This window comes from Hyperoodon ampullatus, assembly GCF_949752795.1.
Source record: "Hyperoodon ampullatus genome assembly, chromosome: 6".
In the NCBI taxonomy this organism is placed as follows: domain Eukaryota; kingdom Metazoa; phylum Chordata; class Mammalia; order Artiodactyla; family Ziphiidae; genus Hyperoodon; species Hyperoodon ampullatus.
The window spans coordinates 17,982,726-18,010,535 of record NC_136919.1 but is presented as its reverse complement, the minus strand read 5'-3'; the positions used below and the strand labels follow the sequence as shown (position 1 = coordinate 18,010,535).

Here is a 27,810-nt window from a genome sequence, read left to right as displayed (position 1 = left end):
AGATGAAGAGCATGCCTCTTCTGCATTGCTTGTACCAGGGTTCTTAGAAAATATTTGCTCAACTTGAAGTGGACCACCAGGTCTCGTGGGCTACCATCATGTTTTTGTAGAAACTGTATCTACGCATTGTCTAAGAACTAAGTATATGGTAGATCTGATTTATTGGTTCTATTTTTTTGGACAGGTGTTTTGCCTAATGTTTACAACTGCATGGACAAGGAACAGCAGAAAAGGTTTCATCTTGCATGCTAATTCTGACTGATAGTTACTGACTCTAGCTCTATGCTGAGGATTCTGAGGTCACCCCTGGGCTAGATGGGAAGGTGTGCTGTGATCAGCTAATGATATCTGCCACGAGTGCAGCAAAGCCAAGTGGTCCTCTAGGGGCCACCGACTTGCCAGCTCTAGCGCAGCCTGAAGTGGAAGAAAGGGATTGGTCCCTAAAAGCCTAGGCCAAGGGGCAGAACACAGTCACGGGGTTCTGACTCTCCACCATTCCTTGCCTCTAAGTCAGAACACAGATTCTATAAAAGGGGAGCAAGTCTTTCTACTGGCAAAGATACTGCTGATCAATTTCCTTCATGGCTTTGATTAATTTATCTCCGTGTTCCCCCTTAGTCCCTTGGCTTTCTTCTCCCTGGGCCAGTACGTGTGTGAGGCAGGAAAGGAGGGGTGGTTAGTGACTGTTGGGTGCAGAATGTAGAGAGTGAAAATATGGGAGTCACCTTGGGAGTGAAGAAATGGGTCACCTACCTTCTGCCTTATTGTCATCTACCAGCGGACAGGCGGTCCTCAGGGTCACTGTGCTGAGCTCTGAGTGCCTCCCTCGTGTATCCACTGCATAAAGAGTGAACCTGTAGCACAACAAGAAAACAGAGCACAAGGCTGTGACTTCAGAAAAGGCCCTGGAAGTTCCAAAGAGGCACACAAAATCATAGCACAGAAATAATAGTTGAAAGAACTCAGGGATGAGGGGCTTCCCTGGTGGCGCAGTGGTTGAGAATCTGCCTGCCGATGCAGGGGACACGGGTTCGAGCCCTGGTCTGGGAGGATCCCACATGCCGCGGAGCAACGAGGTCCCGTGAGCCACAACTACTGAAGCCTGCGCGTCTGGAGCCTGTGCTCCGCAACAAGAGAGGCCGCGATAGTGAGAGGCCCGCGCACCGCGATGAAGAGTGGCCCCCGCTCGCCGCAACTAGAGAAAGCCCTCGCACAGAAATGAAGACCCAACACAGCCAAAAATAAATAAATAAATAAACAAACTTGAAAAAAGGCCACAAGCAAAATTAAAAAAAAAAAAAAAAAAAAGAACTCAGGGATGCTTAGGCTGCAGGAAAATGATTTGGAAAGAAAAAAAAAGATAATTATTAAGCATGTATTGAACAGCAACTGCCTTGCTGGGCATTTTGTACATAATCTCTTAATTTACAAGTAGCAAACCTAGAAGGCAGGGATTATTATCACCTGCATTTCACCAAGGAGAAAACTGAGACTTAGTTGTGTATCTTTCCATGGTCTCACAGTTACTGGGGGGCAGAGCAGTCTGAAACCAGGACTTGAGAAGTAAACCTCAATGCTATCTTGTATGGCTTTATATACTCATTTATATATTCTTTCATTCATTCATTTAACAAATTTTAGTTGAGCATTAACTGTGTGCCGGGAATTATTTTAGGTGCTAAGATTATAAAGATGAGCAAGAGAGTTAAGGTCCCTGCTTGCATAAAGCTAAACAAAAAGTAAGCAAAAAAAAAATAGATAATGGTGAATGATAATAGACTGAAGTGAAGGAGGATGGGGCTGCTTTAGACAGGTATGTCCACAAAGGCCTTCTTGTTGAGAGGTTTGATCTGAGACATGAAAATGAGAAGGAACTAGCTTATGGGAGGAAAAGCATTCCAGGCAGGAAAAGCAGTATGTGCAAAGGTCCTGAGGCAAGAAGGATCCAGACTGTTGGAGGAGTAGACGGTTAGTGCGGCTGTAGCAAAGAGAGATGAGTGGGAAGATGGGTGGGTGGGGACCCTGTGGGCCATGATAGAGTCTGGGAGTTATTCTAGGTACAAGGCATGTCCCCAGCTTTCAGCATTGTTGCCTGCAGCTCCATGCTGTACCGGGGGGAGTAGGCAGCCTGTGTGGTATTCGACGGAGAGAATTGGTAAACTGCAGACCTGGTGGGTTCAGGTCCAGTCCAGGGCACAGAATTCTTTCTAGAGTAGACACGGTTGTCTGGCCTACTTTGAGAAGTCTCTCTGACCCTTCACACCTCCAGATCTCCAAGTTCTGAAGTTTAAACAAAGGCAAAGGAGTGAGTAGACTTTCAAGAAGAGGTAATCCTTGGAGGCCAGCGACAATCTGAATAGAAGGGAGAAGGGCTAAGCGTCTCAGCATCCTGTCCTTGTCATGCCATCCTCTTTCACCAGCATTCAAGGGTAGAGCAGTAGTGTGGAGTGGGAATAGGGTTTTCTGGGTCAGGTAGAAGAAACTACAGTCCCAGGGGCCCTATTTCCTCTCCCCCTTCTCCAAAACATAACTTACCTCATGTTATAAAATGGGCATAACACTATGACTGCAAGTTGTGGAATGATGAACCCTGATTGACTGCACATATTAGGTAGTTAATAAATATGAGTTGGTTGTCCAAATTAATTAATTTGTGCTGAGTCCTTAATATGTGTCAAGCAGGGACCTATGCAGTTTTATCTGCATTATTGCTATTAATTCCCCCAGATGATCCTAAAAGATAAATACTATTACTCTCTTTCTTTTATATATGGGGCTCAGAGAGGGAAAGTAGCTTGCCCAGAACCACACAGTAATTACTGAGACTGGCAATTAAGTCTAGGTGTGTCTGACTCCAAAGCCCATGCATTTAACCACTATCAGCTACTATCCTCTGACTAAAGGTCTGTGGTTATCACCTCTGTACAAATACAAATCCATTAGGTACACTTGCCAAACTCCAACTATGTTGAAACAGTGCCATTTCACATGTTTTTCTAATCTTATGAAAACCTCCTAAAATAATCACTCTCATTATCTCCATCTTTCAGAAGAGGAAACTGAAGATCAAAAAATTAGGCAATTTGTCCAAAATCACAGTTAGACAATGAAAAAACCAAGACCTGTATCCTGGTTTGTCTCACTCTAAAACCCATACTCTGAACTCTCAGCTGCCATTTTGCTGCTCCAGCTCCACCACTACTAGCTCAGAGGGTCTGAACCTGGAAATCTCAGAGGGCCTCTCAGCTTTAATACCTCATAACACGATAGTCCAAAGGTTGTTTTTATAAAAGGCACTATAAATCAGAACTTCTTGGTACAAGGGGCACAGTAAGCAGAAGCCAGTATCTTTCTGGAGAAACTACCATTTGTCTTTTTTGTGTGAAAGTCTCCTTTTTACGAATAACTCAATTTCTCTTTTGAACAACTGTAAGAGGTACTCATGCCATCCCAAGAATGTGTTTTTATCTTATTCCTTGATATTGATTCTGAGTTTTGTTGTAACTCAGACAGTACCTTAGCACCATACTGCCTTTACCAGGAAACTGGTGTTTTTGGTGCACATAGGAATTCATCAATCAGTCATGCCAGGTCTGTGTTTATGATGCCACGAGCCAGGCTGGCAGCAAGCCTCATAACCATATATGCTCCACATTCTTTGTTGCTATGGGTCACTGCCACTAGGCCCATGACAGACCCATGGAGACACCTCCTAGCACTGCAGGAATGTAAGCACTGAGCTGTCCCACCAATATGCTGCAAAGGGAACTGGGGTGAGGGGTCAAGCAGGGAACAGGTCACCCAGAGCCCCGGAAGCAGAAGGAGCCTTGCAGACAATCAGCATCCATTCAAACCTTGGCTCTGAGGTCCACTAGCTGTATGACCTTGGGCTCGTTGATTAGCCTCTCTGATCCTAAGTCTCCCCAAATGTGAAACAAAAGAAACAAGTCCCTCCCTGAAGAATTGTCAGTCCAAGTGCAGGAAAACTAGCCCACTTCCTCAACGTAATGATAGGCACGGCTGCTATCTAATAAGTGCTCATTGGTGTTGGGTCCTTTGTATGCACTATTCCAGTTAATCTTCATAATGTATGAGTCAGGTACCATGACTGCTTGCATTTTATCAGTAAGGATGTTGGTTCCAAGGAGGTCAAGTAATTGACCTATTGTTACATATTAAGTAAGTAGCAGTGGGGGACCAGAACTTAGGTCTAAATCCGAAGATTATACTCTTAACTACATTGTACTACACTATCTTGTCAAATCTAATTTCACCTTTTTTTTTTTTTTTTTTTTTTTTTTTTTTGCTGTACGTGGGCCTCTCACTGTTGTGGCCTCTCCCATTGCGGAGCACAGGCTCCGGACGCCAGGCTCAACGGCCATGGCTCACGGGCCCAACCGCTCCGCGGCATGTGGGATCCTCCCAGACCGGGGCACGAACCCGTGTCCCCTGCATCGGCAGGCGGACTCTCAACCACTGCGCCACCAGGGAAGCCCCTAATTTCACCTTTTATCTTTCATCAGCTGGCTTGGAGTGCTGGCAAGAGTAAACAAGTGTGGGTCTAAACCTAATAGATGTGACTAAGAGACCTAAATATGGAATATTTTGGTCCCATCTTCAGATGCAAGCCGATCTATTCATCTGCTTTCTGGACCTTTTGGGTTCAGCCTTTGGCGTGAGAAGAACAGCATTGCGATGTGAGGATTATCTCTCTCCACCTGTCATATCTCAGTACAGTAAGCGGAGCTCAGTTCTAGCACGTACTACATCCAGTATTGTCTCAGTCGAGGGAAGCAGTAGGTGACAGAGGAATAAGTCTGGTCTTGGAGATGGCCAGGCTTGCGTTCACTTTCCATTCTATTCCCTGGCTCTGTGACCTTGGACTAGTCACTTTACCCCTCTGTGCTTATTTCACCTCTCCGCATCAAGCACCTGGGGTAGGGAGGCTGTTGTCCATTTCACAGGTCAGCGTGGATGAATGTGAAATGTAAGTGCTATACAAGGTGAGTTATGACCAGGAAGAAGGGTCGGAGGCAAGATCATAGTCAAACTCCAGGATGTGAGAATTAGTAAGTGGCAAAGGAGGGAGGTAAGGAGAGTATTGGGTAACGCTGTGTAAGCACTTACTACCCACACGCCATCTAGGAAGTGGCAGAGGCAGAATCCGAACCCTAGCCTGAAGCTTGGGTACAGCTATATCCCTGGCACTTAACACAGTGCTAAGCATATGATAGGCACTTTAAATATTTGAGTAAATGAATGAACTTGAGCATATCACATCGCATTTCTGAATTTCAGTTTCTGCATCAGCAAGATGGGGCTAATTGTGGAGACAGTGCATGGCTGTCTCAAGGATTACATAGAGTGATGCATGAGAAGTGGCTTGCAAGTTGCAAATTTCAATAAAGGCCATATAAAGAGCACTTATTTGGACAAGGGTACACATTTTTTTAAATGCTTTCTTGGAGTATAAGAGAAGGAGATGCATTTCAACTGAGGGGAACATAGAAGGCTGTAGTAAATATGTGAATGAGTCTCCAAACATGAGGAGTTAGAAAAAAATTTTAAACACTGCTTTCCCACTGGCCAATTATGTTTCCAGGATGCTTCTGTAATATATTTCCTCCACCAAGAGGGTCCAGGGTCACCTCTCTACTTAGCCAAGGAGCATGAAAAACAGCATGCTGGGAAAGAAGTAGTCTTAGGTTTTCAAATTATAAAACCTGGATAGAATCCTGCTTTCCCCAATTGCTGGCTGAGCGTTCTTGGGAAGTCACTTCACTGTCTCTGAGCCTGAGTCTCTGCATCTGGGAAAGAAGTAGTCTTAGGTTTTCGAATTATAAATCCTGGGTAGAATCTTGCTTTCCCCAATAGCTGGCTGAGCGTTCTTGGGAAGTCACTTCACTGTCTCTGAGCCTCAGTCTCTGCACCTGTAAAACAGGCTGAAATTAACCACATTTCACAAGTTTGGGATCAAGACTCAGGGATATACTGACTGAAGCATGCCTGGTTCAATCTTTGCTCCCCGAAAGGTAGCTTCTATTTGTGTTATTAGAGTAACCCAACATGTCAGTAGAGGCCCCAGGATAGAGGAGTCCTCAGGCCACCCTGCCAGTGGGGGTGGAGGGGTGCCGAAAGAGGAAGATGTCAGCCTTACGGGCCTGGGTCAGAAGTCACAAGGCCATGTGCTTTCTGCCTGTCTCAGCTGTAATTGTAGAACTGTTCCAGAGACACATCTGAAAGCTGTTAGCAGACCAGGCAGGGCTTGGAGGGGCTCTTTGAGAGGGGCAGAAAGTGGCAGCCCCTGATGTGGGGAAAGAGAAGAGAATGAGAAGAGAGAGGCAGGCTGAGAAACAGATATACGCATACACACCCACAAAACAGAGTGAAAAGGGGAAAGAGAGAGAGATTGAGAGAGGACATGGTCATATCTGTGTTTCTCAGGGGTCAGGAAGGGTGCCAGCTACCTCAGCTCAGTTCTCTCATCTTTACCTGCTGAGGCAGGCTGAGATCCACTGATAATGTGGACTAGAACTCCTGAGCCATCACCAAACTCTACAACCTCACTTTACAGGTGAGAAAACCAAGGCCCCGAGAGGAAACAGACTTGCACAAGGACCCGCTGCCAATAAGTTCAGAATAAAGGCATTGCCTTTCCCGCCTCCTCCTCCAGGCCCCCTTCTAGACACCACCCTGCTTCTTGTGCAATTGACTGACTTCGCTCCAATTGCACCTATGGGATAATTTAATTATAGTAAGAGGTGACTCCAAGGATGAAGTGGGGGAATCCCAGGCTCAAACCCTCGCTACTCCTTTCTCTTTGTTTCAGGGGAAAGAACACTGGCCAAGGTGGTTGAAAACTTGAGTTTGCATCCTGGCTTTTCCAGAGACTGTGGGTTGTGAGATCTCCGATGCCTACAGCTATAGGATCTTGGTGTATTGGGATTTCAATGTGTGGGGAAGTGCCTTGGGATTGACTACTCAAATGCCAAGTCTTTTTCAATATTTCTTCACCATCTTCAGGACAAAGCACAAACTCCTTACCCTGGGCCCCCAGCATGACTCCTTGATGTTCCTTCATTGGACACTATCAGTTTGAGACTCTGTCATTGAGTCTCAAACTCTGGCCACAGATCCAGCCTTGTTTAACAATCTCTGCTTCCTACTCTGTTTCATAGTAGAACCACATCCAACTGCTAAGGGATCCCAACTCTTTGCCTTCACACTTGCTGCACCCTCCGTCTGGGTCACCCGACCCCTTCTCCACTTGACCCTCTCCACCTTGTCCTTGGAGCATCGATCAAACCTCATCTCCTCTGGGGAAGCCATTCTCCCTGCACGGTGCCCTGTCACAGCACATGGGGCATGGCTAGGTCAGTGGCCAGACACTTCTCTCGTGCCCCCATGAGTATGTGAGTGTCTTCAGGACTGGACTATGGCTCTGCCCATCTCGATGCACCTACATCTGGTGCTCCGACACCTAACGCATGTGGTGCTCAGCAAATACTTTCCAGAATGAATGACTCAATCAACTATAAGGTAGTAGTTCCCTTGTCTAGAAATTAGTTTCCCCAACTGTAAAATGAACAAAAGGTGATTAGATTAAAAGGCCATTAAAGGAGATAGAATACCAGAGTGGCCCAACGCATGGCTTTGGAATCAGGCGATTTGGTTTTAAATTCTGGCCCTCCATTTATTGGCTGTGTGAGGCCTTGCCTCAGTCAACTCACCTGTAAAGCAGGAATTGTAATATTAAAACCCACTAAACAGGGTAGCTGTTAGAATGAGGCCTGGCAGGAGATTGCTCACCACTGATGCCTGGCATGTTAGCAGTCAACGAGAGAGAGCTGTGGGTATCATTACCAATATTATTATTGCTATTATTATTGTTAGGCCACAGCCCCAGGCTCTGACACCCTCCCCCCACACCCAGAGTAAGTTGTCCTAGTGGAGATTAGAGGAAGGGAGGTGGAAAGGAAGCTGTTGTTGGTCCCATCCAAGACCCCCGGAACCCCGTCCCAGCAGGGGTGAGAGAATGAAACCAGGACATTAATTGGCGGTGAGAGCTTCTCATGGATCTGACAGGGGGTAAGAGCAGGGACAGGGGCTCAGAGGCCCACGTCAGAACTAGGTCCCCGAGAGGACGGGAAAATGCGTTTGAAGTCTCCAGGCCAACGCCTGCTCTTCCCCAGCCGCCGCGTGATTTAGGCATTCTGGGGAGGCAGAAGTCTCCTCTCTGATTTGAAGGGAAACAGATGTTTCCAGGCCAGAGGCCCTGGTCTTGTAAAACGCTCCTTCCCCCACACAGCTTTGGCAAACAACTTCCCGTTAGTTCATCCCCCCCAACCCCCCTCCACCAACTACCATCACTCCCCTCCCTGCCATTCCCAGCACAACGTGGAAGGCAGGGGTGGTGGGAAAAACAATGAGTCCCGGCTCCAGCTCGGGGTCTGTGCAGTCAGATGGCCAGGGACACCTAACTGCCCTTTTCTGGGTCTCAGTCTCTCGTCTCTGCAAGGAGGGAACTAAACCAAGATGATCAGCGCTGAGCGATGGGCTAGATCTGATCTTCTAGGGGCTGAGGATGTTTGCCTCCGAAAGAGTTGGTAATGATCCATTCCGGATCTTTCTCCATTGGAGTCTATGGCAAAGAGCATGGACTTGCATTATCAGGCTCTGGGTTTGAGTTTGAACTCCATCAGCTACTGGGCAAGAGCAACTGAACCATTGGGCCTTGGTTTCCTTATCTTTAAAATGGGGACCAAGGTTCCATCTTACAGGGTTGTGAGAATTAAATCAGAATTCAATCCCCCCACTCAAATTTTAGGTTTCTTACGAATGAAACTGAGCACCGTACCTCTTTCCTTGGTCTACCCATGGTGCTCAGAACAGTCTGAACCCAGAGCAGGTATGCAATAATGTTTGTAACTGATTCTTGGCAGGAAGACCTGCTAGACACCTGGCAGTCCCAAGACTCAGGTTCTTAACCCAGTTCTGCTTGAATAGTAGAAAGAGAATTCTCATTTTCCTGATCACAAAGAAGCAGGATAGGTCATGATTAGAACAGACTTTGGAGTTTGACTACCTGAGCTCAAATGTTGGTTCTACACTCTACTATCTTTATGACCTTGGGTAAGTTAGTTAACCTCTCTGTTCTTCAGTGATCTTGTTAAAGCGTGGATGATAATATAACCCCCTTCAGGGCTTCCCTGGTGGCGCAGTGGTTGAGAGTCCGCCTGCCGATGCAGGGGACACAGGTTTGTGCCCCGGTCCGGGAAGATCCCACATGCCGCGGAGCGGCTGGGCCCGTGAGCCATGGCCACTGAGCCTGCGCGTCCGGAGCCTGTGCTCTGCAACGGGAGAGGCCACAACAGTGGGAGGCCCGTGTACCGCAAAAAAAAAAAAAAAAAAAAAAATATATATATATATATAAATAACCCCCTTCAAAGGGATGTTGGAGGAATAAAGAACTCAAAAGAGCGCCTGGCACATGGTAAGTGCTAAATAAGCTTTCACCATTTTTCAAGGTGTGTGTTTAAATTATGAATCTCTTCTATAATGATTTTAAAATGAGGCCCCACCCCACCCCAATTCTTTGACATTGTTCCCATTGAGAGGCAGGAGCCTATGTCCCTTCACCTTGAATGAGGCAGGTTCATGAGTGCTTTTACTAATAGAGCACAGCAGAAGGGACACCGTATAACTTGTGAATCTGGGTCATAAAGGGCTATACAACATCCACCTTGCTCATTGAAACATTCTCACTTGGAGCCCTGAGCCTCCACGCAGGACATCCAACTACCCTGGTGTGAGGAAGCCACGCCATGCAGAGAGGCTATGTCAGGCACCTCAGCAGCATGATGTTCAGGTCATCCCAGCCAATCTCCAGAAAGATGCACAAAGGAGGCTTCAAGCAGTTGAGTCACCTCCAGCCTTTGAACCCTTGCAGCTGAGACCCCAGACTTAAAGGAGCAAAGACAGTCCAACCTGCTGTGCCCTGTCTGAATGCCTGATCCACAGAATCCATTAGCATAATCAAATGGTTGTTTTAAGCCACTAAATTCTGGGGTCATTTGTTATGTCATCAGTAGTCACTAGAACAATTTCCAAGCATCTAGGGCAGGAGTCAGCAAACTATGGTGCATAGCCAAAACTGGTCTGCTGCCTGTTTTTGTAAATAAAGCTTTAATGGAACATAGCCACTCTTGTTTTCTTAAAATCTATTTTCTGTGGATGCTTTCACACTACAGTGATGGAACTGAGTGACTGCAACAGAGAACATATGGCCCACAAAGCCTGAAATATTTACTCTCTGGACCTCTAGAGAAAAGTTTGCTGACCCCTGAATTAGAGCTTTGACAGTACTTAACATTAAAATCATTTGCTTACATTATTTCATTTGATCCCATTTGATCTGTAAAATGGTCATTCCCATTTTACAGATAGGCACAATGAGTTCAGGTGACTTGTCCAAAGTCACACAGCTATTCTGACCCCAGGTCTAATTCTGACTGCAGCTATTCTGACCCCAGATCTCCAACAGCCTGCTGAAGATCTGGACTCCAGTTTCGCCCACTGAATGGGCAGTGTGACCTTGGAGCATGCCCTGCCCTCAGTTTCCCAGCCCATGAAATGAGGGCATTGGGCAAGATGGTATGGACTGGCTGCCAGAATTCAGATGTCTGAAGTTTCTCCGAGCTGGGTGCTTTCCACCAGGCAAAATATCTCTATTAGTCCAGGTATATCAAAGTAGGACTTGAGAGAATGATCAGCCAGGGGCTGTACGGATACCACATGCAGCCCACCTACACTGCCCAACACCAAAACCCAACCTTCTTATCTCCTAACTCAGGCTGACAACCCATGCTTCCTGCCAACATAAATATTTAATTCCAATGTCTGGCACAGAGACACTGTCATGGTATTAAGGACTCCAGCCCAGGTTTCTACTTTCAAAACAACCTAGTCTGAGCCGTGATTGGGAGGCCCTGCTTGGGACAAAGGTGAGGCAGTCTGCAGTTGGACTCCAAACATCAGCTCTCTACACTTGCACTCCTTTCAACCCCTCCAGCTCCATGAGCTAACAGGTAAAGAATCAGGGGAAGGGGGGAGCCAGCAGAGAGAGCTCTGGGGGAAGGCCAAGTTTGGAAACCAGTGTGGGTCTAAGCTCGGGCAGGAGCAACAACAATCTAGAATCAGTGCTAGACATGCGCTGCTCTGGCTGCCAAGACCCCCCAAATTCACTGGGTTATGAGCATTACCCTAAAATCCACAGTGCCAAGAACACCAGAACTCAGAAACAAATGCTTCGTGTACTGACATTTAAAATGAAATAGATATGAACTGATTTACAATTAAAACATGTCGAGTGTGTCTCCAATAACCAACTGAGGAACGAGTGACTATCACAGCAGCTCCCCTGTGTGTGTGCCTGCCCCTGAGGGCACACCGGATAGACACCTGGCACTGTGCCAAGCAGGCAGGAGCCACTCATGGATAAGAAGAGTGTGGCCCCTGCTTTCAAGGAGCTCACAGGAGAGCAGGGAGATGGTCAAGTGGACAAGAAATGGGACGCAGTGCTGTGGCACTTCAATAAAAATTTATTCTTGCCCCTACGTTTGCTTCAGGTGTGTCCCTTCTCCCTTCTTTAAACAGTGAACTAAGCCTTGGAAATGCATTCAAGGGCCACCTGAATCCTCTGTCAGCTGCAACCTACAGGGAATGTCAACCGTCTATAAGAATCTCATTTTCTCCTACAAAAAAACATGGTGGACAAGCCTTACCTTCCCCACTCAGAAAGCCTCAGAGGCGTGACTATGCCAGTGGATTTTAATACACAAGTACTATGCACGTGGCCTGTCTAAAAACTCATTCATTCACCTATCAGGTATAACCTGACCTCTCCTGAAAGAAAAATTCTGGTCCTCACTTGACTCGGCTTTAGCAGCAGTTCCTGCCTTACTCCTTCCTTTTCTTCTTCTCTGTCCCTTCCCCTTCTCACCCCCTCTCTTTTCCTGCTTCTCTTTTTTTCAGGGAGTAGACAACATGATAACATAGTTGGACCGACCACAGCTCTTAGTTGGAGGATGCTCATCTTTTAATAGGTTGCTTTAAGGTAAAGCAGACACAGTCTAAATTTATGGCTCCAAGTGAAGGAATGAATTATGCATGGAATGCCCAATTCCACTTCAACTTGTATTCCTGGGATCTTTAAAGCAAATTGTGGCCTTTTTCTTATATCTTTATTGCATACTGGACAGCCTCTCTGAAACCCAGATAAAAACAGTAATTTTTAAATGACTTCCATTATAGAAATTTTTACAGGAAAGCGTAACTTGGAAATATGTTGATCTGAGAGACAGAGGAGATGCTTTGTAGGTTTAACCTTGTCAACTAGCTGTGTGGCTTTGGTCACATGATTTGACTTCTCTGTGCCTCAGGTACCTATTGATAACTCCACAGGGAGGCTGTGAGGACCAAGCAGTCATTACGGATGCAGAAGTGCCTTAGAGATTCCGCACACATTTCTTGGGCACCTATTCTGTATTAAACACAAAGCTGGGAACTTTTATACAGTTGTCTTCTGTTCTCTTTACAACTGTCTAAGGGATATGTATTAGTAAGTTCATATTTACAAGGAGGCAAGTGAACCATGGCAATTTGAATTGACTTTCCCAAGGCTGTGCAGATAGTAGTTCAGCCAGGTCCCAGTGTAGGTCTCCTAACTCAAAGTCCAGTGCTGTTTCCAAATAGAATTATTAGGTATTCACTGGTCCCAACTTGGTCTTGAGTCACAGTTCAGAGGAGGTTAGAGTTTATTAGGAGGATGAACTCCATGTTCCCAACTTTTGACAAGGAAGAGATCTTAGTACAGGAACACCATTGCCGTCACGCCCTTTCAACACTGACATTGCTCCTCTTTCCACATCTGACCCTAGAGTCCTTCTCTTCTTCTGTGGTGCCTTTTGAGATTGCATTTTGCCAAAGCCAAGTGCAGAGGAAAGGAGGCCAAGTAGAGGTCACCAACTTGGATTTACCCTTGGACACTGAGTTAGGGAACACTATAGGCAGGATGGTTCTTATCTACTTCCGGCTGAACTCAGTCTCCACCACATGTGTGAGCTTTGCTTCCCCATGGGTGGGTGGATGGATGGATGTGGGGAGAAGACGCCAACCCCTGTGCTTGGAGTCTGAAGGATTGAATTTGATCATGGCTCTATTTCCTGTTCCTGTCATCTCTGAGAGCCTCAGTTTCCATACCTGTAAATTGGAGTCAATAATATCTGCCTGACAAGATTGTTGTAAGAATGAAATAACATGGAAAAACACCTAAAACAGTGCTTGGTAAGGTAAATGTTATCTTGCTTGTCTTGCTTATTCATGATACTCAAGTGAGATGAAGTGGGAATATTGCTTTTTTGAAAACCAACGCCCTGGGCAAAGAAAATCACCCTAGAGGGTGTTGTAAGCAATAATACCACTGCTTTTCATAAGGTTTGGTTAGAGCTCTAGCTCAGTCACTGGGTGTGCAGCTAAGTCATACTATGTCTCTGAGCCTGTTTCCTCATCAGTTACATAGTGACAACAATACCTGCTTTCAATAGCAGTAGGAGAATTAGAGACAGTGCATATAGGGAGCTACTGGCTGAACTTTGGTCTGAACCTCGGGCTGCTCCAACTTTGTCCTGTTCAACACTATGACCTTGGGTGAAGTCCTTCCCCATGGACTTTGCTTTCCTTTCCTATGAAACAATGGGCCAACAGATGTCTTCACTGGTGAAGTCTACCAAATGTTAACGCCAATTAACACCAATCCTTCACAAACTCTTCCAAAAAAAAATATAAGTAGAGGTAACACTACCAGCTAACTGTATGAAGCCAGTATTACTCTGATACCAAAAACAGACAAAGACATCACAAGGAAAACACACGCACACACACATGCACAGAGTCCAATATCCCTTATAAATATAGACACGACAAAATACTAACCAAGTATAGTAACATGTATAAAAGGGACTATACACCATGACCAAATGGGATTTATCCCATGAAAAGAAGATTGATTCAGCATATGAAAATCAACCAATATAAATATATCATATTAATAGAATAAAAGACAAAAATTACATGATCATCTCAATAGGCAGAGAAAAAAGCTTTCACAAAACCCAATACCCTTCCATGATAAAACACTCAGCAAACTATGAATAGAAGGGAACTTCGCCAATCTGATAAAGGATATCTGTGGAAAATCCACAGTTAACATCATACTTAATGGTAAAGACTGAAAGCTTTCCTCCTAAGGTCAGGAACAAGACAAGGATGTCCACTTTCACTATTTCTATTCAACATGGCTCTGAAGGTTCTGTTCTAACAGGGCAGTTAGAACAAAAAAGAAGACAAGTCATCCAGATAACAAAGGAAAATGTAACACCTATCTCTTTTGCAGATGACATGATCTTATATATAGAAAAGCAAAGGAATCTACACACACACAGACACACACACACTGAGATCTAAAAGAAAAGTTCAGTTAAGGTTACAGGTTAAAAGATTAATATAAAGAAATCAATTGCATCCTATACACTAGCAATGAATGATCAGAAAATAAAATTAGGAAACAATTCCATTTACAGTACTGTCAAACAGAATAAGACATTTGGGGATAAATTTAACAAAGGAGTACAAGACATACACACTGAGAACTATAAAACATCATTGAAATAAATTAAAGAAGACCTAAATAAATGGAAAGATACCTTGTGTTCATGGATGGGAAGACTTAACATTGTTAAGATGAAAATATTTCCGAATTTATCTATAGATTCAACACAATCCCTATAAAAATCCCAGCTGATTTTTTTTTTTTTGCAGAAATTGACAAACTACTCCTAAAATTCATATGGGAATACAAGGTACCCAGAATAGCCAAATAATCTTGAAAAAGAGGACAAACTTGGAAGACTCACACATCCTGATTTCAAAATTTACTACAAAATTACAGTAATCAAGACTGTCTGCTACTAGTATAAGGATAGATATCGATCAATGGAATAAAATTGAGACTCTAGAAATAAACTAATATGGTCATTTGATTTTCAACAAGAGTGCCAAGACAATTCAATGGGGAAAGAATGGTCTCTTTAATATTAGTTTCTTCAGCAAATTATGTTGGAACAATCAGATAGCCACATGCAAGTGAATGAAATTGGACCCTATTCTTACACCATATAAAAAAATAATAATTCAAAATGGCTCAAAGACCTAAATGTAAAAGCAAAAACTATAAAACTCTTAGGAACAAACATAGGAGTAAATCTTCATGAACTTAGATTAGGCAATGATTTTTAGATATGACACCTGAAGCACAACCAAAGAAAAAAATAGATTATTAGACTTCACCAAAAAAAAAAACAAACAAAAAAAAAAACTTTTGTGTTTTAAAGGACACTACCAAGAAAGTGAAAAGACAACCAAAATAATAGGAGAAAATATTTATAAATCACCTATCTGATACAGGTCTAATATTCAGAATATATAAATAAGTCTTACAACTCAATAATTGAAAAATGGGCAAAGGATTTGAATAGACATTTCTCCAGAAAAGATATACAAATGGTCAATAAGCACATGGAGATAGGCTCAACATCATTAGTCATTTAGGGAATGCAAATCAAAATTCTAATGAGACATCTCCTCTTATCCATTAAGATGGCTATGATAAAAATGACAAAAAAACAAGTGCTGGCAAGGATGGAAGAAATTGGAACCCTCATATATTACTGATGGGCATGTACAAATGGTGCAGCCATATTGGAAGAGAGTTTGGCAACCCCTCTCAAAGTTATCCACAGAGTTACCATATGACCCAGCAGTTATATTCCTAGGCATATACTCAAGAGAACTGAAAACATATGTCTGCAGAAAAACTTGTACACCGATTTTCAGAGCAGTATTATTCTTAATTGCCGAAAAGTGGAAAGCAATTCAAATAACCATCAACTGATGAATGGGTAAACAAAATGTTGTATATCCATACAACTGAATATTATCCAACCATAAAAAGGAATAAAGTCCTTATTCACACTACAATATCACTGAAAGTTGAAAACATTATGATAAGTGAAAGAATCCAGCCTGAAAAGGCCACACATTGTATGATTCCATTTATATGAAATGTCCACAACAGGCAAATTCCGACAGACAGAAAGTAGATTAGTGGCTGCCAGGGCTGGGAGGAGGGGGCAATGGGAGTGACTGTTAGTGGGTATTGAGTTTCTTTTTGAGATGATTAAAATATCCTGGAATTATTGTGGTGGCTGAACACATTTGTGAATATCCTAAAATCTACTGAATTCTATACTTTAAAAGGGTGAAGTTCATGGTATGTGGATTAGAACTGGGGTTAAAAAAAAAAAAAACTCTATTAAAAAAAAAAAAAACAAAACCAGTGGTGTCAATCTAGAAGTAACCTGCCTCCAAATGGTGGCCATGGCAGGCATTTGGGGCCTGAGTCTCTTATATGTGCAGCTTTCTGAGGTCTGAACTTGAGCAAGCACCTCCCTCCCCAGCCCCTGTCCCAGAGTTTCTTAAAGGGGAAACAGGACCTTCAATGGAACCTTAAGTGGGTAGTTATGGCTTTGGTTTATCTGTGAAGGTAGGAGACTGTGGACTGCAGCAGAACTGTTCAAAACCTCAGTATGATGCCGAGGTCAGAGGCATAGACTTGGAAGTAGGGAAAGTTCTGTGTTAGATATCCTCTCTGTTGCTCACAGGCTATGTGACACTGGGTAAGTACTTCCTCACCTTCGTTTTCTTGTCAATAAAACAAACACATTTCCACCTGTCTCACAGGATTGCTAGGAGGAGTCCTCAGAGTAGATAAGATGCCCTTAGCCAAATTCTCAATCCATAGTTAGAATTAGCATTTTTAATAATCCTCAGCTGCATTACCTATTTCTTTGATAAACAAAAATAAACACCTGTTTTCAATCCAGTGGGGCTTCACCTTGAGCCTCTGGCACACTCCGAGCAATGCCCGCTGGCTCCTCTCTGCCTGGGATTCTCTCTCCCCGGGATTCTCTCTCCCCACTTCCTTCCCTCACCTCCTTCAAGCTTTGTGCCAATGTCTCCTTTTCGATGAGGTTCCCTTGTAAATTTCAACTCCATCCCAACTGCTGCACCTAGAAGTCTATTAGAATATCATTCACTTAGCCCCCTGTTCTTCTTCATAATATTTGTGATCTTCTAATACATAATTTCCTTGTTTGTTACATTTACTGATTTTGTTTGTCACTCCCACTTGAATATCAAATTCACAAAAACAAGGATTTAATGTGTTCTATTCACTGAGCTATGCCCAGTGCCAAAAACTGTGCTAGATCACATGGTAGACCTCCAATAAATGTTTATTAAATAAATGTATATACATAAATGTGTGTGTGTGTGTGTGTGTGTGTGTGTGTGTGTGTGTGTGTGTGTGGACTGGGGGGTAGAATGTGAGAAATCACATGTGCAATGCTCAGGGCAAATGTGGATCCTTTTTTCCCCCACATTCAGCCTTTGGAAAGCTGGGGAAAGGATGAGGTACAGAGAGAGGAGGAGAAGGTATTACGGTTTCACAAGCTCAAAGACGCAGGAAGGCTACTCCCTCTGTGGCTGCTGTAACACTTGTTTGCTCACATCACAGTATTTCTAGAAACCTATGTGCACCCAAGAGCCTTGAGTGCAGCAGGTGCAGCCCAGCAATCCTATGTGCCAGTAGCTACTATGTGAGATGAGATTAAAAAGAAATACTATAAAACACAGTCCTCGCCCTTCAAGGGGCTCCCAATATACTCGACTAGACGATATATATATACACGCATACACACACACACACAATCTCATACATACATATCGTCTTTGCCAATCATTGGCTGTACGTTATCTAATTTACCCCTTACAACAATCTTAAGTACTAGATCATATTATCTATATTTACCTATATTTTCAGATGAAGCAGCAGAGTCTCAGAGACTCAGAGATCTCAGAGAATGAAATGAGATTCCTGAATCCCATGGGTAGCCAGTTTCAGAGCAGGGTCCCATCCCAGAGGCTACTTGACCCCAAATCTGTGGTCTTTGTGTTACACAGCGCCCCACCAGGAACTAACAACGCTTTAGTCCTAATCCAAAAGGCACTCACCCTCCTCCCTGAACAGATAAGACATGTCCACAGGCGCCAATGGTGAACAGGACAGGACAGAAAGTCAAGCACTGGTAAAACTACTCAGAGAGGTGAAAAGGGGTTGACAAAGCCTTTCCTTAGGCGAGAGTTACAAGCTGTTAGCTTCACCGATTTAGGAAGGCCAAAGCAGTAGAGGGTAAAGGTGGGTGGCGCAAACAGTATGACTTAAAGATCAACTATCTAATCCCAAATGCTGATAGAAAGGTTAAAGATGATGAAAACACCCTGGACTTGGACTTGTGATATCTCAGAATTCTCAACAGAGGTGGGAACTGCGGAGGGGCTGGAAGCACCTGCCCAGAAAGCTTGAAGGAAGCCTTGCCTATGTCAGCCCTAGGTTCCTAAAGAGAACTCAAAAGCATTCTTATAAGCTGAACAATTGTTAGCACCAGGATAGCACCTTATCAAGTAGTTCATTTAAACCCTTTGTTTAACTAAGGCTCAGAGAGGGCAATCAACTTGTCCTAGGTCACACAGTAAGTTCAAAGCAAATCCAGATTTTGAACCCAGGTCCCCTGCCTCCAAGGCAGGATGCTGTATAGGCACTTAGCAATGGTAAGCAGATTCACAGTGAGGACTAAGAACAGTGCTGACAGCAGGGTGCCATTCCCCAAAGGTATCAACCTGCCTCCACCCCACTTAGCCTGAGCTGTCAGTGAGGTCCCCAGACAGCCTTTACACTGGGCAGTTGTTGCTGTTTTGATTTTCTTTTTTCCTGCTCTTACTCCTTTGATGATTGCTCTCTGGGCCACACGCCCTGTTCTTTGCTTGCCAGTAGGGCCCAACTTCTTTCCATCAGCCATACGTAGACTGGGGGACTCAGGGCCCTGCAGTGACGCGGCAGAGTACCGGATTCAAACCCAGGTCTGTCTCTCTCTGCCACCAGGGCCACATACGCCCCAGTATGCTGCCCCTCTTTGCTCCAGCCAGCAGGTCTGATCCCTGCTGTGAACTCAGGCAACCCCACATAGCCTTCGTCTAATATCTCAGAGCCCCAACTCAGAGCCCCATCCGGCTCCCTTTGCCCCATGAAGATAAGCCTCTCTGGTCCATTGGACATGACGGCCTTGGAAACCTTGAGCCACCAGAATAAGGGAACAGGCTGGCTGGGCACGGTTGGGGCATCCGGCCCTGATAAGACCTCGCCACGGCTGGACAAGCTCTCAGAGACGTAAGCCTTTGCGTAAGCACAAGATTAGAAGAATACATTATTAACATATTTATTTATTTTCTTACAGGTATTGACATAAAAAGGGGGGAAAAAAGGTTCCCAGGAGAGATAAGACACAGTGGGACTTTCTGTGACTATGGTTGTTACAGAAATTAAATTAAGATTCATAATAAGTAATAACAAAAGCTGCAAAGTGTCAGCTGGAGGCAGCTGCAGTTTTAATTTGCTAACATATGAGACTAGGAATGATGGTGGAAATTAAAAAGCGAAAGAAGAAGCAAACAAATAAACAAACATAAACTCACTCTGTTCTTTGGACTAGACGGATACAAATTTAGGACGGTGGTTACATCTTAGCAGGGAAGGAGGGAACAGAATAAGACTGGTGATGAGGAGGCAAAATAATCTTCAAGTTTATCTTTAATTTTAATTTCTTTCAGGAGAAAAGAGCTCTGAAGCAAATGTGACAGAGTCCTGACATGTATTAATCCTGCATGGTGGGCACATGGGGGCTTATTGTACTGTCTCCATACTCTCTGCATTTTATTTTCATTTTCATGATTAAAGCGAACAAATGAATGCATTCCTGACACCTATCAATTTACACTTTGCAAAGCTTATTACACAAATAACCTTGAAAGCAAGACAAAGCAGGGTTTATTGCCTGCATTTTACATTCAGAGCATTTGATGTTTTCCGGGAGGGTGAGGAGGGGGCTTTTCAATCAAGGACAGACACATAGTGGCAGAGTGATAGAGCTGGCACTTAATCAACTGCTGGGTGAGGGCTGCTGCATTCACCTTGGCTTTGAAGACAAAACTGTTCTGTCTCGTAGAGAAATCTCTGAGGTTTGGATTGGTCCAAGGACTAAGACAGTACCAAGACACTTCTGATCTCCAGCTTCTCGGCCAGTCTACGTACCTTCATGTCACTATGCTCTCCAACAATGAGCCCTGATGTCATTGGCTCAGCAAATGTTTTCTGAAGCCTGGATGTGAGGCTGGGGCTTCTTGGCAGTTCTCCGCAGCACCCTGCTTCACATTCACACCAGGCCATTCTCCAGGGGCTCTCCTCGCCTAGTCCCGTTTGTCAGTTTGGTTGCTGCACCTGAGTGGGGTCTGCCACCTCCATCTCTGTCCCCCCAGAAGGAAAACCCACCTCAGAATGCAGCCAACACACAGGAAAGTTGGGGCAGAGACACAAAGTGCATATCACATCATCTGAACTCCTGAATGTCTCTGGGGTGCAGCCAGCACACCTGTTGAACCTCCCAGTTGATATAAGTGGATAAATTCCATTTTTTCATAAGCAATTTTGAGTTTCTGTTACTTGTATCCAAGGGTTCAGACTCTTACATACCATTCTGAAATATCTTTTAGAAAGTTATTATGAAGATTAAACATGCTAATGCTGTTTAATCACACACTTAATATCTGATGCATTTCCACATGCTCAAGCAGCGGCTGGGAAGATAGCCATCATCGTTAATAGGACTGTAGTGGATTCTTGTCCCAGAAGGAGGACTGTCCCTGTGCTCGGCTCTGCAGCTCAGCTTAGTGACCAGCAAATAAAACCTCTATCACTGCCTGGTCATGCGACTTTGGTCAGATCTCTCTCTACCTGGCTCAGAACCACTTTTGCAGGCTCTGGGAAAGACCCACACCTCTTCAGATGGGACTAATTGCTTTTTCCTCTGAGTGTCTTGGTACCTAGGACATGAAAGCATGGAAGCACTGTCTTCATTATCCTTTACTTGCTGTCATCGCCCCTGGCATGTGAGCTCTCTGGGAGAAAGAAACCACATCTCATTCTCCTTTTGACCCCATCAGCCTCTCACATGGTAATGGCACCTCAATCATTTCTTGCTGTTTCAGAAGCAGACGAGAGTCAAGTACTCTTAGAAATCAGAAACAGAATAATGGGGACTGTTGCCAACTCACATAGGCTTACTTATTTTTTATCTTCCAGAGGACAGTCATAGTCCATAGTAGGTGCTTAGAAAATGCTTTCTAAAACGAGAAGAAAAAAAAAAAAAAAAGAAAGAAAATGCTTTCTATCTTGGGCTAGCCCAAAAAGCAAGGGACTGAAGTTGAGTCCTTACCAATAAGCATCAGGCAGGATAAACTGGTGCATGCTGATGAGTTGTTTCTGGCCCACTACTCACCCTCTCTCATCCTGTTCATCAGAGACTGCAGATTTCAACCACCCTTCTTTCTTCCAATTCTGGTCTATACCAGACCTCACTGCCTCTCCCCCAGGCCTTGGGAATAGCTTCCTTATTTGCTTCCAACAGTTCTCTCCCACCTCCACCCTACCGCCAGTATATTAGCCAGAGTACTCTTCCTAAAATGCAAATCTGACAATGTCTACTGAGCAGCTTAAAACCCTTAACGGTTCCCCTTCCCCGCAAGATAAAGTCCATACTCCTTAGCCTGGCAATAACGTCCCTTTATGATTTGAGTCTTATCAACCTCTTCAACTTCATCACCCAGATTTGCCCCATTGCCTCATGGTGACTTAAGTAGGGTCTGTAAATTGCTAAGTTGCTTTGTTCTTCAGTAACTTTGTACGTATGATTTCCTCTCCCTGGAAAACCATTTTCCCTTCTATCTTCATCTTACTGATGCCGTTCATCCTTTAACACTCAACTAAAATGTCACCCTTTCTGGCCAACTTTCACTGGAATAGGAGGCATTCTCCCCTCTGAGCTCTCATATCATGGGCCACATTTTATCAGGAGCTCTAAGGTGGCAGGGACGATTGTGTTCATCTCTGGGTCTTCGGGATACAGTGCACAGCCCCACAGAGAAGCAGATACTCTAAAACAAATGGAATGAATGAACACCAATGCTGATAGGGAGGATGCTACACTTGAACGTACCCATAGAGGGTAAGTGTACATCGTCTAAGAAAGGCTACAGGAGGTCATTCCTGGCTGTCAAAAACTTCCTTGTCCTCCATCTTTTTTCCATAGGTCATCATTTGCATGATGTTGTAGAACCACTTCACCAGTTTTAATTGGCTTGTGGTATGGTAGGCTCCTCCCAGTAGAACACGGAGCTCTCTAGGGCTGACGCTATGTCTCATTCCTCTATGTGTCCCTTATAGGGCTTCACAGAAGGGAATACACTGCAGAGGTTCAGAGCATGGACTCTGAGGTCAGAAAAGACCTGCTTTCAAATACTGGTTCTGCCATTTACTCTCTCAGTGACTTTGCCCAATTTATCGAACCTCTGTGAGCCTTTATTTCTTTATCTCTAAAGTGAGGGGGAAAAAGTGTCTGTCTCGTAGGATTACAGCTATGATTAAATGTAATATTACATGTATTCAATTTTTTATCCAATAACTGTTTACTGAGTGCCTTCTGCATGTGTGCATTTGAGTATATGGAGACAAACAAAACAGACACCATCTTTACCTCCATAGACTGCCAAGTCTAGTATGGGACAGACGTTAACACACATGAATGCATGTCATTGCAAAGTTTAATAACTGAAATAAAGGAAAGGGATGAGGAACCTAGTTGAGATTACAGGTTCTGGGGATGCCATTCTGAGGAAGCAACACTTAGGCTGAGAACTGAATAAGAGGTGCAGCATGTGCCCAGGCCCTGTGATGGGTGAGAGCACAAGATCTGGCGTGCCTTGGCTCATTAAATGCTAATGTGACTTCTGGGGAGGCTGGGTTAGTTCATGGTTAGGAACTTGGGCTCTGGAGCCAACCTGACTGAATTTAAATCCTGGCTGGGCTACTGACTAGTGCATGACTTTAGCAAATTTCGTAACTTTTCTGGGCTTTGGTTTTCTCATCTCTAAGAATGGGAATAACAAAATACTGGCCTCATTAGGTTATTGAGAGGATTGGATACGTTCATTTGTGGAAAGCGTTTAGAACAGTGCCTGACATATTGAAAGCACTCTAAGTAATAACCCTATGTATCATTGGTTCGTTCGTTTTTCCACTGAAGCATTTATATGGATAGTCTTATGAAGAAGGAAGCAAAAGTCTTGCCTGAAGAAGACATAACGAGGCTTGGAACTGAGAAAAATAATGGGAAATAATGGGAGGCTGTCTAGTAACATACCAGGAACTCAATCTGCTTCTCTATAAATGGTATAATCCTTGCCTCTAGAGTCAGCACGTGTCAGGGTGCCAATGGCACTCCTGAGACAACTCCAAAGGACTTCCTTTGGCCGGCCATTGGTTGTCTGGATTTGGACAAGGTTACTGGGAGTCCTGGGAGAAAGTATAACTCCATGACATTGTATTATTTTAAAAATTAACAGGATTATAGCAAGAACAAACAAAAAACTCCAGGGATTACCACTGCTTTTTTTTTTTAAAGATGCTTCTGTGGATTTAACATCCATCTCTAGAAGCCAGCAAAATTGCTGTTTATTTATCCTGTAGCTTCTGAGTGTCTTCCTTTCCCCTATGTGCTCTCTCTCCCTCTCCTCTCCCTGTTACAGGCCGTGGATAGGATTAAGAAAGATCTACTTATGGTCTTCAGTTATTATACTATACATGTTGAAGGAGAGACTGCTGGGGGCAGGCCTGCGATAAGGGTGAGAGGAGCTGGATACAGTCTGGGGAGTCAGGCAGGCAGTTCACCCACCCATCAACCTCTCCACAAGTGAGGCAGCTCCCTGGGCCTTCCTTGCCTGTTGGAGTCTGTGAATGTTTCCCAGAAAGAAATAGTAACTTCTCCTTTTTCTGGCAGGGGCGCCTGATGAAAACCCCTGAAAACAGGGCCTCTCCCTCCCCTTCATGCTGGCCTCACACATGCTAATGCAAATGAGTCCTGACCCAGCCAGGGGTCTGCGGGAAGGCGGCCAGGAGCTTTAGAACAAACATGCAAAGAATGTTATTTCATTTCTGGCATCCTGGGGAAAGAGGGACAGAGAGAGGGAAGCTGGGCAGTAAGGGGGTGGAGTGAGAGAGAGAATGAATATGAATGCTCACCGCGACGGGACTAAAGCAGACGGAAAGAACGGGAGGAAACTGATAGGAATAAAGGGCCTACTAGGTGCCAGAATCTGACATATAGAATACATATATTTTCAATTCCACATGCACATTTTGAAGTCGAATATATTATTACCACTATTTGGAGGCAGGTAAAGGCTTGGTCTCAACACTTAGGCATTTCTTCGTAGGCTACCCAACTACAAAACGGTAGAGTCAGGATTTGAACCCAGATTTTAACATTTCAAATCCTGTGCCAAGTCTTCTCAGTGAGGCTTATGTCATTTGATAGAGTCCCAAAGAAAACTGTGAACACAACAGTCTCCCATCCTAGGACTCTCTTCATCCACTTACTCCTCTCATCCCTCGCTGCCGCCATCCTAATTCTAGATTCAGTATCTCTTACCACGGCCCCTAACTCTCCCTGCTCTAACCCACGCTCCACAGATATCGTTCTAAAACCCAAACGTGGCCTCCTCACTGCTACTCAAAACGAATCAATGGTTCTTGCGTCTGCATTAACAAGGCCCTGTGAGTCCTGCCTCTCCAAGCTTTTATACTATGTATCTCAACTATCCGGAACTTTCTGCTGTTCCCTTATGTGCCCCTTCAATTCCCCACCTCCTTGTCTTTATTTCAGCTGTTCCCTCTGCTGGTGATGCAATAATGGCCCTAAATCTAAATGGTGATGCTATCCGCTCTTCCAGACCCAGCTCAATGCTATCCGGTCTTTCAGACCTCCAAGGTACACTGACTATTAGAGACCACAGCCTCCTCAGAACGCCCGTGCTTTACTATGAGGCAAATCACCCTCTATCCCAGGATGATTAGCTTCTTACAAGTTTGTTCCCAACTCTGGGCAAAACTCCTTCAGTCTAAGCCATAAGTTTTCAAATTTCAGCTGCACCACTGTCTATGAGAGAAATGCGAAAGAATATCCACGTGTGGACTCTGGAGCCAGATCTCTTGTGTTAGACTCACGGTTCTGCCATTTACTAATTAAGTGACCTTGAACAAGTCATTTAGTCCTTCGGTCTTAGTTTCCTTACATATAAAGTGGGGATATTAGAGTACCTACCTTAGAAAGTACCATATTGTGAAGGTTCAGAGAGTTAGTGGACATAAAGATCTTGGCACATTGCGTAGAGGTAGTAAGAGCCTGATAAATGGTTGATGACAATAGTGATCAGTAGGAAGTGGTCGTGGCGTCGCCATGTATATCCTTGGCTAATAGCTGCAGATGTTTACATGAAGGCCTGACTCCATCCATTCAACCCACTGTACCTCTTCCTGACCTTTGGTGTTTTCTAAATTGAGTACCTACTAAATCCCAGGCCATATGTTAGGGGTTCACAGACTCCTAAACGTGGTTTCTAAAACCTGTCCTACTCTTGGATTGCTGACAATCTTATTTCTCTATGATTGTGAGAGCTACGCTAGGGATGGGCTCAAGGAACAGTAGAAGGAAAAAAAAAAAAAAAACGGAGAGAAGGCATCTCTTGTTATGTCAAATGTTTGGGCAAAATGATACCAAAATTGCCACATCATGTCCAGAGGGCTCCTGGAAGATGCTCAGAGAGAACAGAGACATGTAAGCAACTTCACAGAGGGCAGGACAATTAGCCAATCATGATTCTCTTTCATGGTCATCCCTGATGAAGTCCTACTAAAGAAACGTCTTGTATGTACTTGATATTGAGCACCTACTGTGTGCTGGACCTGCTATGCCTGGGAGCTTTGCATGTGTTAACTACTCTATATTTGTATCACAGCAAAACTCTAATGTAGGGAGTACCAATATGCTCACCTTACAGATGTGGAAATTGAGACCCAGGAAAATAGGGGTCTATGTATTGTACAACAATATGTTGTACAGCCAGAAAGTGACTGAGATTTGAATTGACACTAGGACAGTCTAACTTAAAATCCTAGGCTCTTAGCCTCTCAGATGCCCAAGATGATTGGGGGCGTGTATGCTCAGGTCTAGGACCAGAGAGCAGCAGCTGGTCTACAGTGGAATCTAGAGCCCTGGTCCAGCCCAGCTCTGATGCTGGTTCTCTGAGCGACCAAGGGCAGGCCCTTTTTGCCCTCCCCAAACTTCAGTTTCTTCTATAAAGAGAGAAGGATCAGGTCCATGATGTCTGAGTCCTCAAGCTCTATTGTGCTGTGATTCAGATGTGAAAGCAGAATGGGGTTGTCGGTACATGGGGGAATCTGTCCTTGGGGGAAAGGAGAATAAAGCAAAAGGAAAAATGCCAGAAATCTGGATTCTGTCTTGCCTCTGAGTTTCTGCACATCATTCATGGTGATCTCCTGTAGTCTGTTAACACCTTTCCAGTGATGACCTCAAGACTGCTCATAGCAACAGCCTCCTTCACAGCTGGAGGTGGGAGTTTAGAAGTGGGTGGCTTGGGGGTGGGGGGGTAGGCCCTCAGCATGTGGTGTTGGACCCACAGCCAAGATAATGGGAGCAGGGAGAGGCCTGGCTTTGAGTGTGGGTCCATTCCTATTTCAGGAGTTCCTAGAGTCCTAAAAGGTCAGAGAAGGAAGGGACTTTGCCATCCAGTCCCCTCACTGTGATGAGGACGAGACTGAAGTTCAGAAAGAGGAAGCTCTTTGCCCAAGGCCCCTGGGTGATGGGCAGGAGAGCTGGGCACAGAGCCTAGTGTGGCTTGTGACCCCATCCTGGGGACTCCTCTCCACGCTGAGATGTCTCTGTGCTTTCCCCCTTTTACCCCCGAGGTAAAAGGGAGGGGGTCAAGGCCTGCTGGTAAGGGCCGTGGATTGAGTGTCAGGACCCCTGTGTGCTAATCCTGGTTCTGCCTTCACTGTGAAGCCTATGGGTCTCTCTGGGCCTCGGCTCCCTTATCTATATACTGAGAGAGTTAACTTAGAGATTTTAAATTGATAACCTGCAGGCTAATGGTGACCTACAAAATTGGTTTATATGACCAGTATTAAATTGGTTTCCAGCAAGTACTAATTAAGAGATTTCATTGAAGCCTAGGTTTATGGCTGACGTTCTCACAGAGTAATGATTAGCTGCAGCTAAGAATTCTCTGCTCCATTTCTAGTTTACCGCTGTCCCCACTGCCCCGTTATCGTGCATCTGGTCACACTGGCCCATTAATGTCACCTGCCAGGTCCTCCTTAGAAAGCCCTGCCGAGAGTTTGTTCCATCTCCCTCAGCTTCCTGCTCCCCAAGCATGGGGCTTACCATCCCCTGAGATTACCAGCCCACTGAGGGCCAGCACTGGAATGTTTCTCGACAATGACCTGAAATTTGTCTTCCTCGCAGCCATTCACCTCATCCTGTTCCCCGGGGTCAGAGGGAACACATCTGCGCCTCTGACACCGGTGTGGCTCTACAGAGGGCTGAGGACGGTGGGCCATCCTCCCGGGCCCTCTCTTAACTTGAACAAATCATCCAGGCCCCTGAAATG

General features: G+C 44.6%; 1 protein-coding gene across 3 annotated transcripts in view; it reads right to left on the bottom strand.

The window, feature by feature from the left end:
• ASTN2 (astrotactin 2) overlaps positions 1 to 27,810 on the bottom strand; it is a gene marked incomplete at both ends in the record, with an annotated part of 919,723 nt that overhangs the window by 15,320 nt on the left and 876,593 nt on the right. For all 3 annotated transcript variants that reach the window (XM_079706619.1, XM_079706617.1, XM_079706618.1), the window contains one exon: positions 754 to 854. In XM_079706619.1, coding sequence (XP_079562745.1) covers positions 754 to 854 — 101 coding nt within the window. The remainder of the gene's footprint in view (positions 1 to 753; positions 855 to 27,810) is intronic.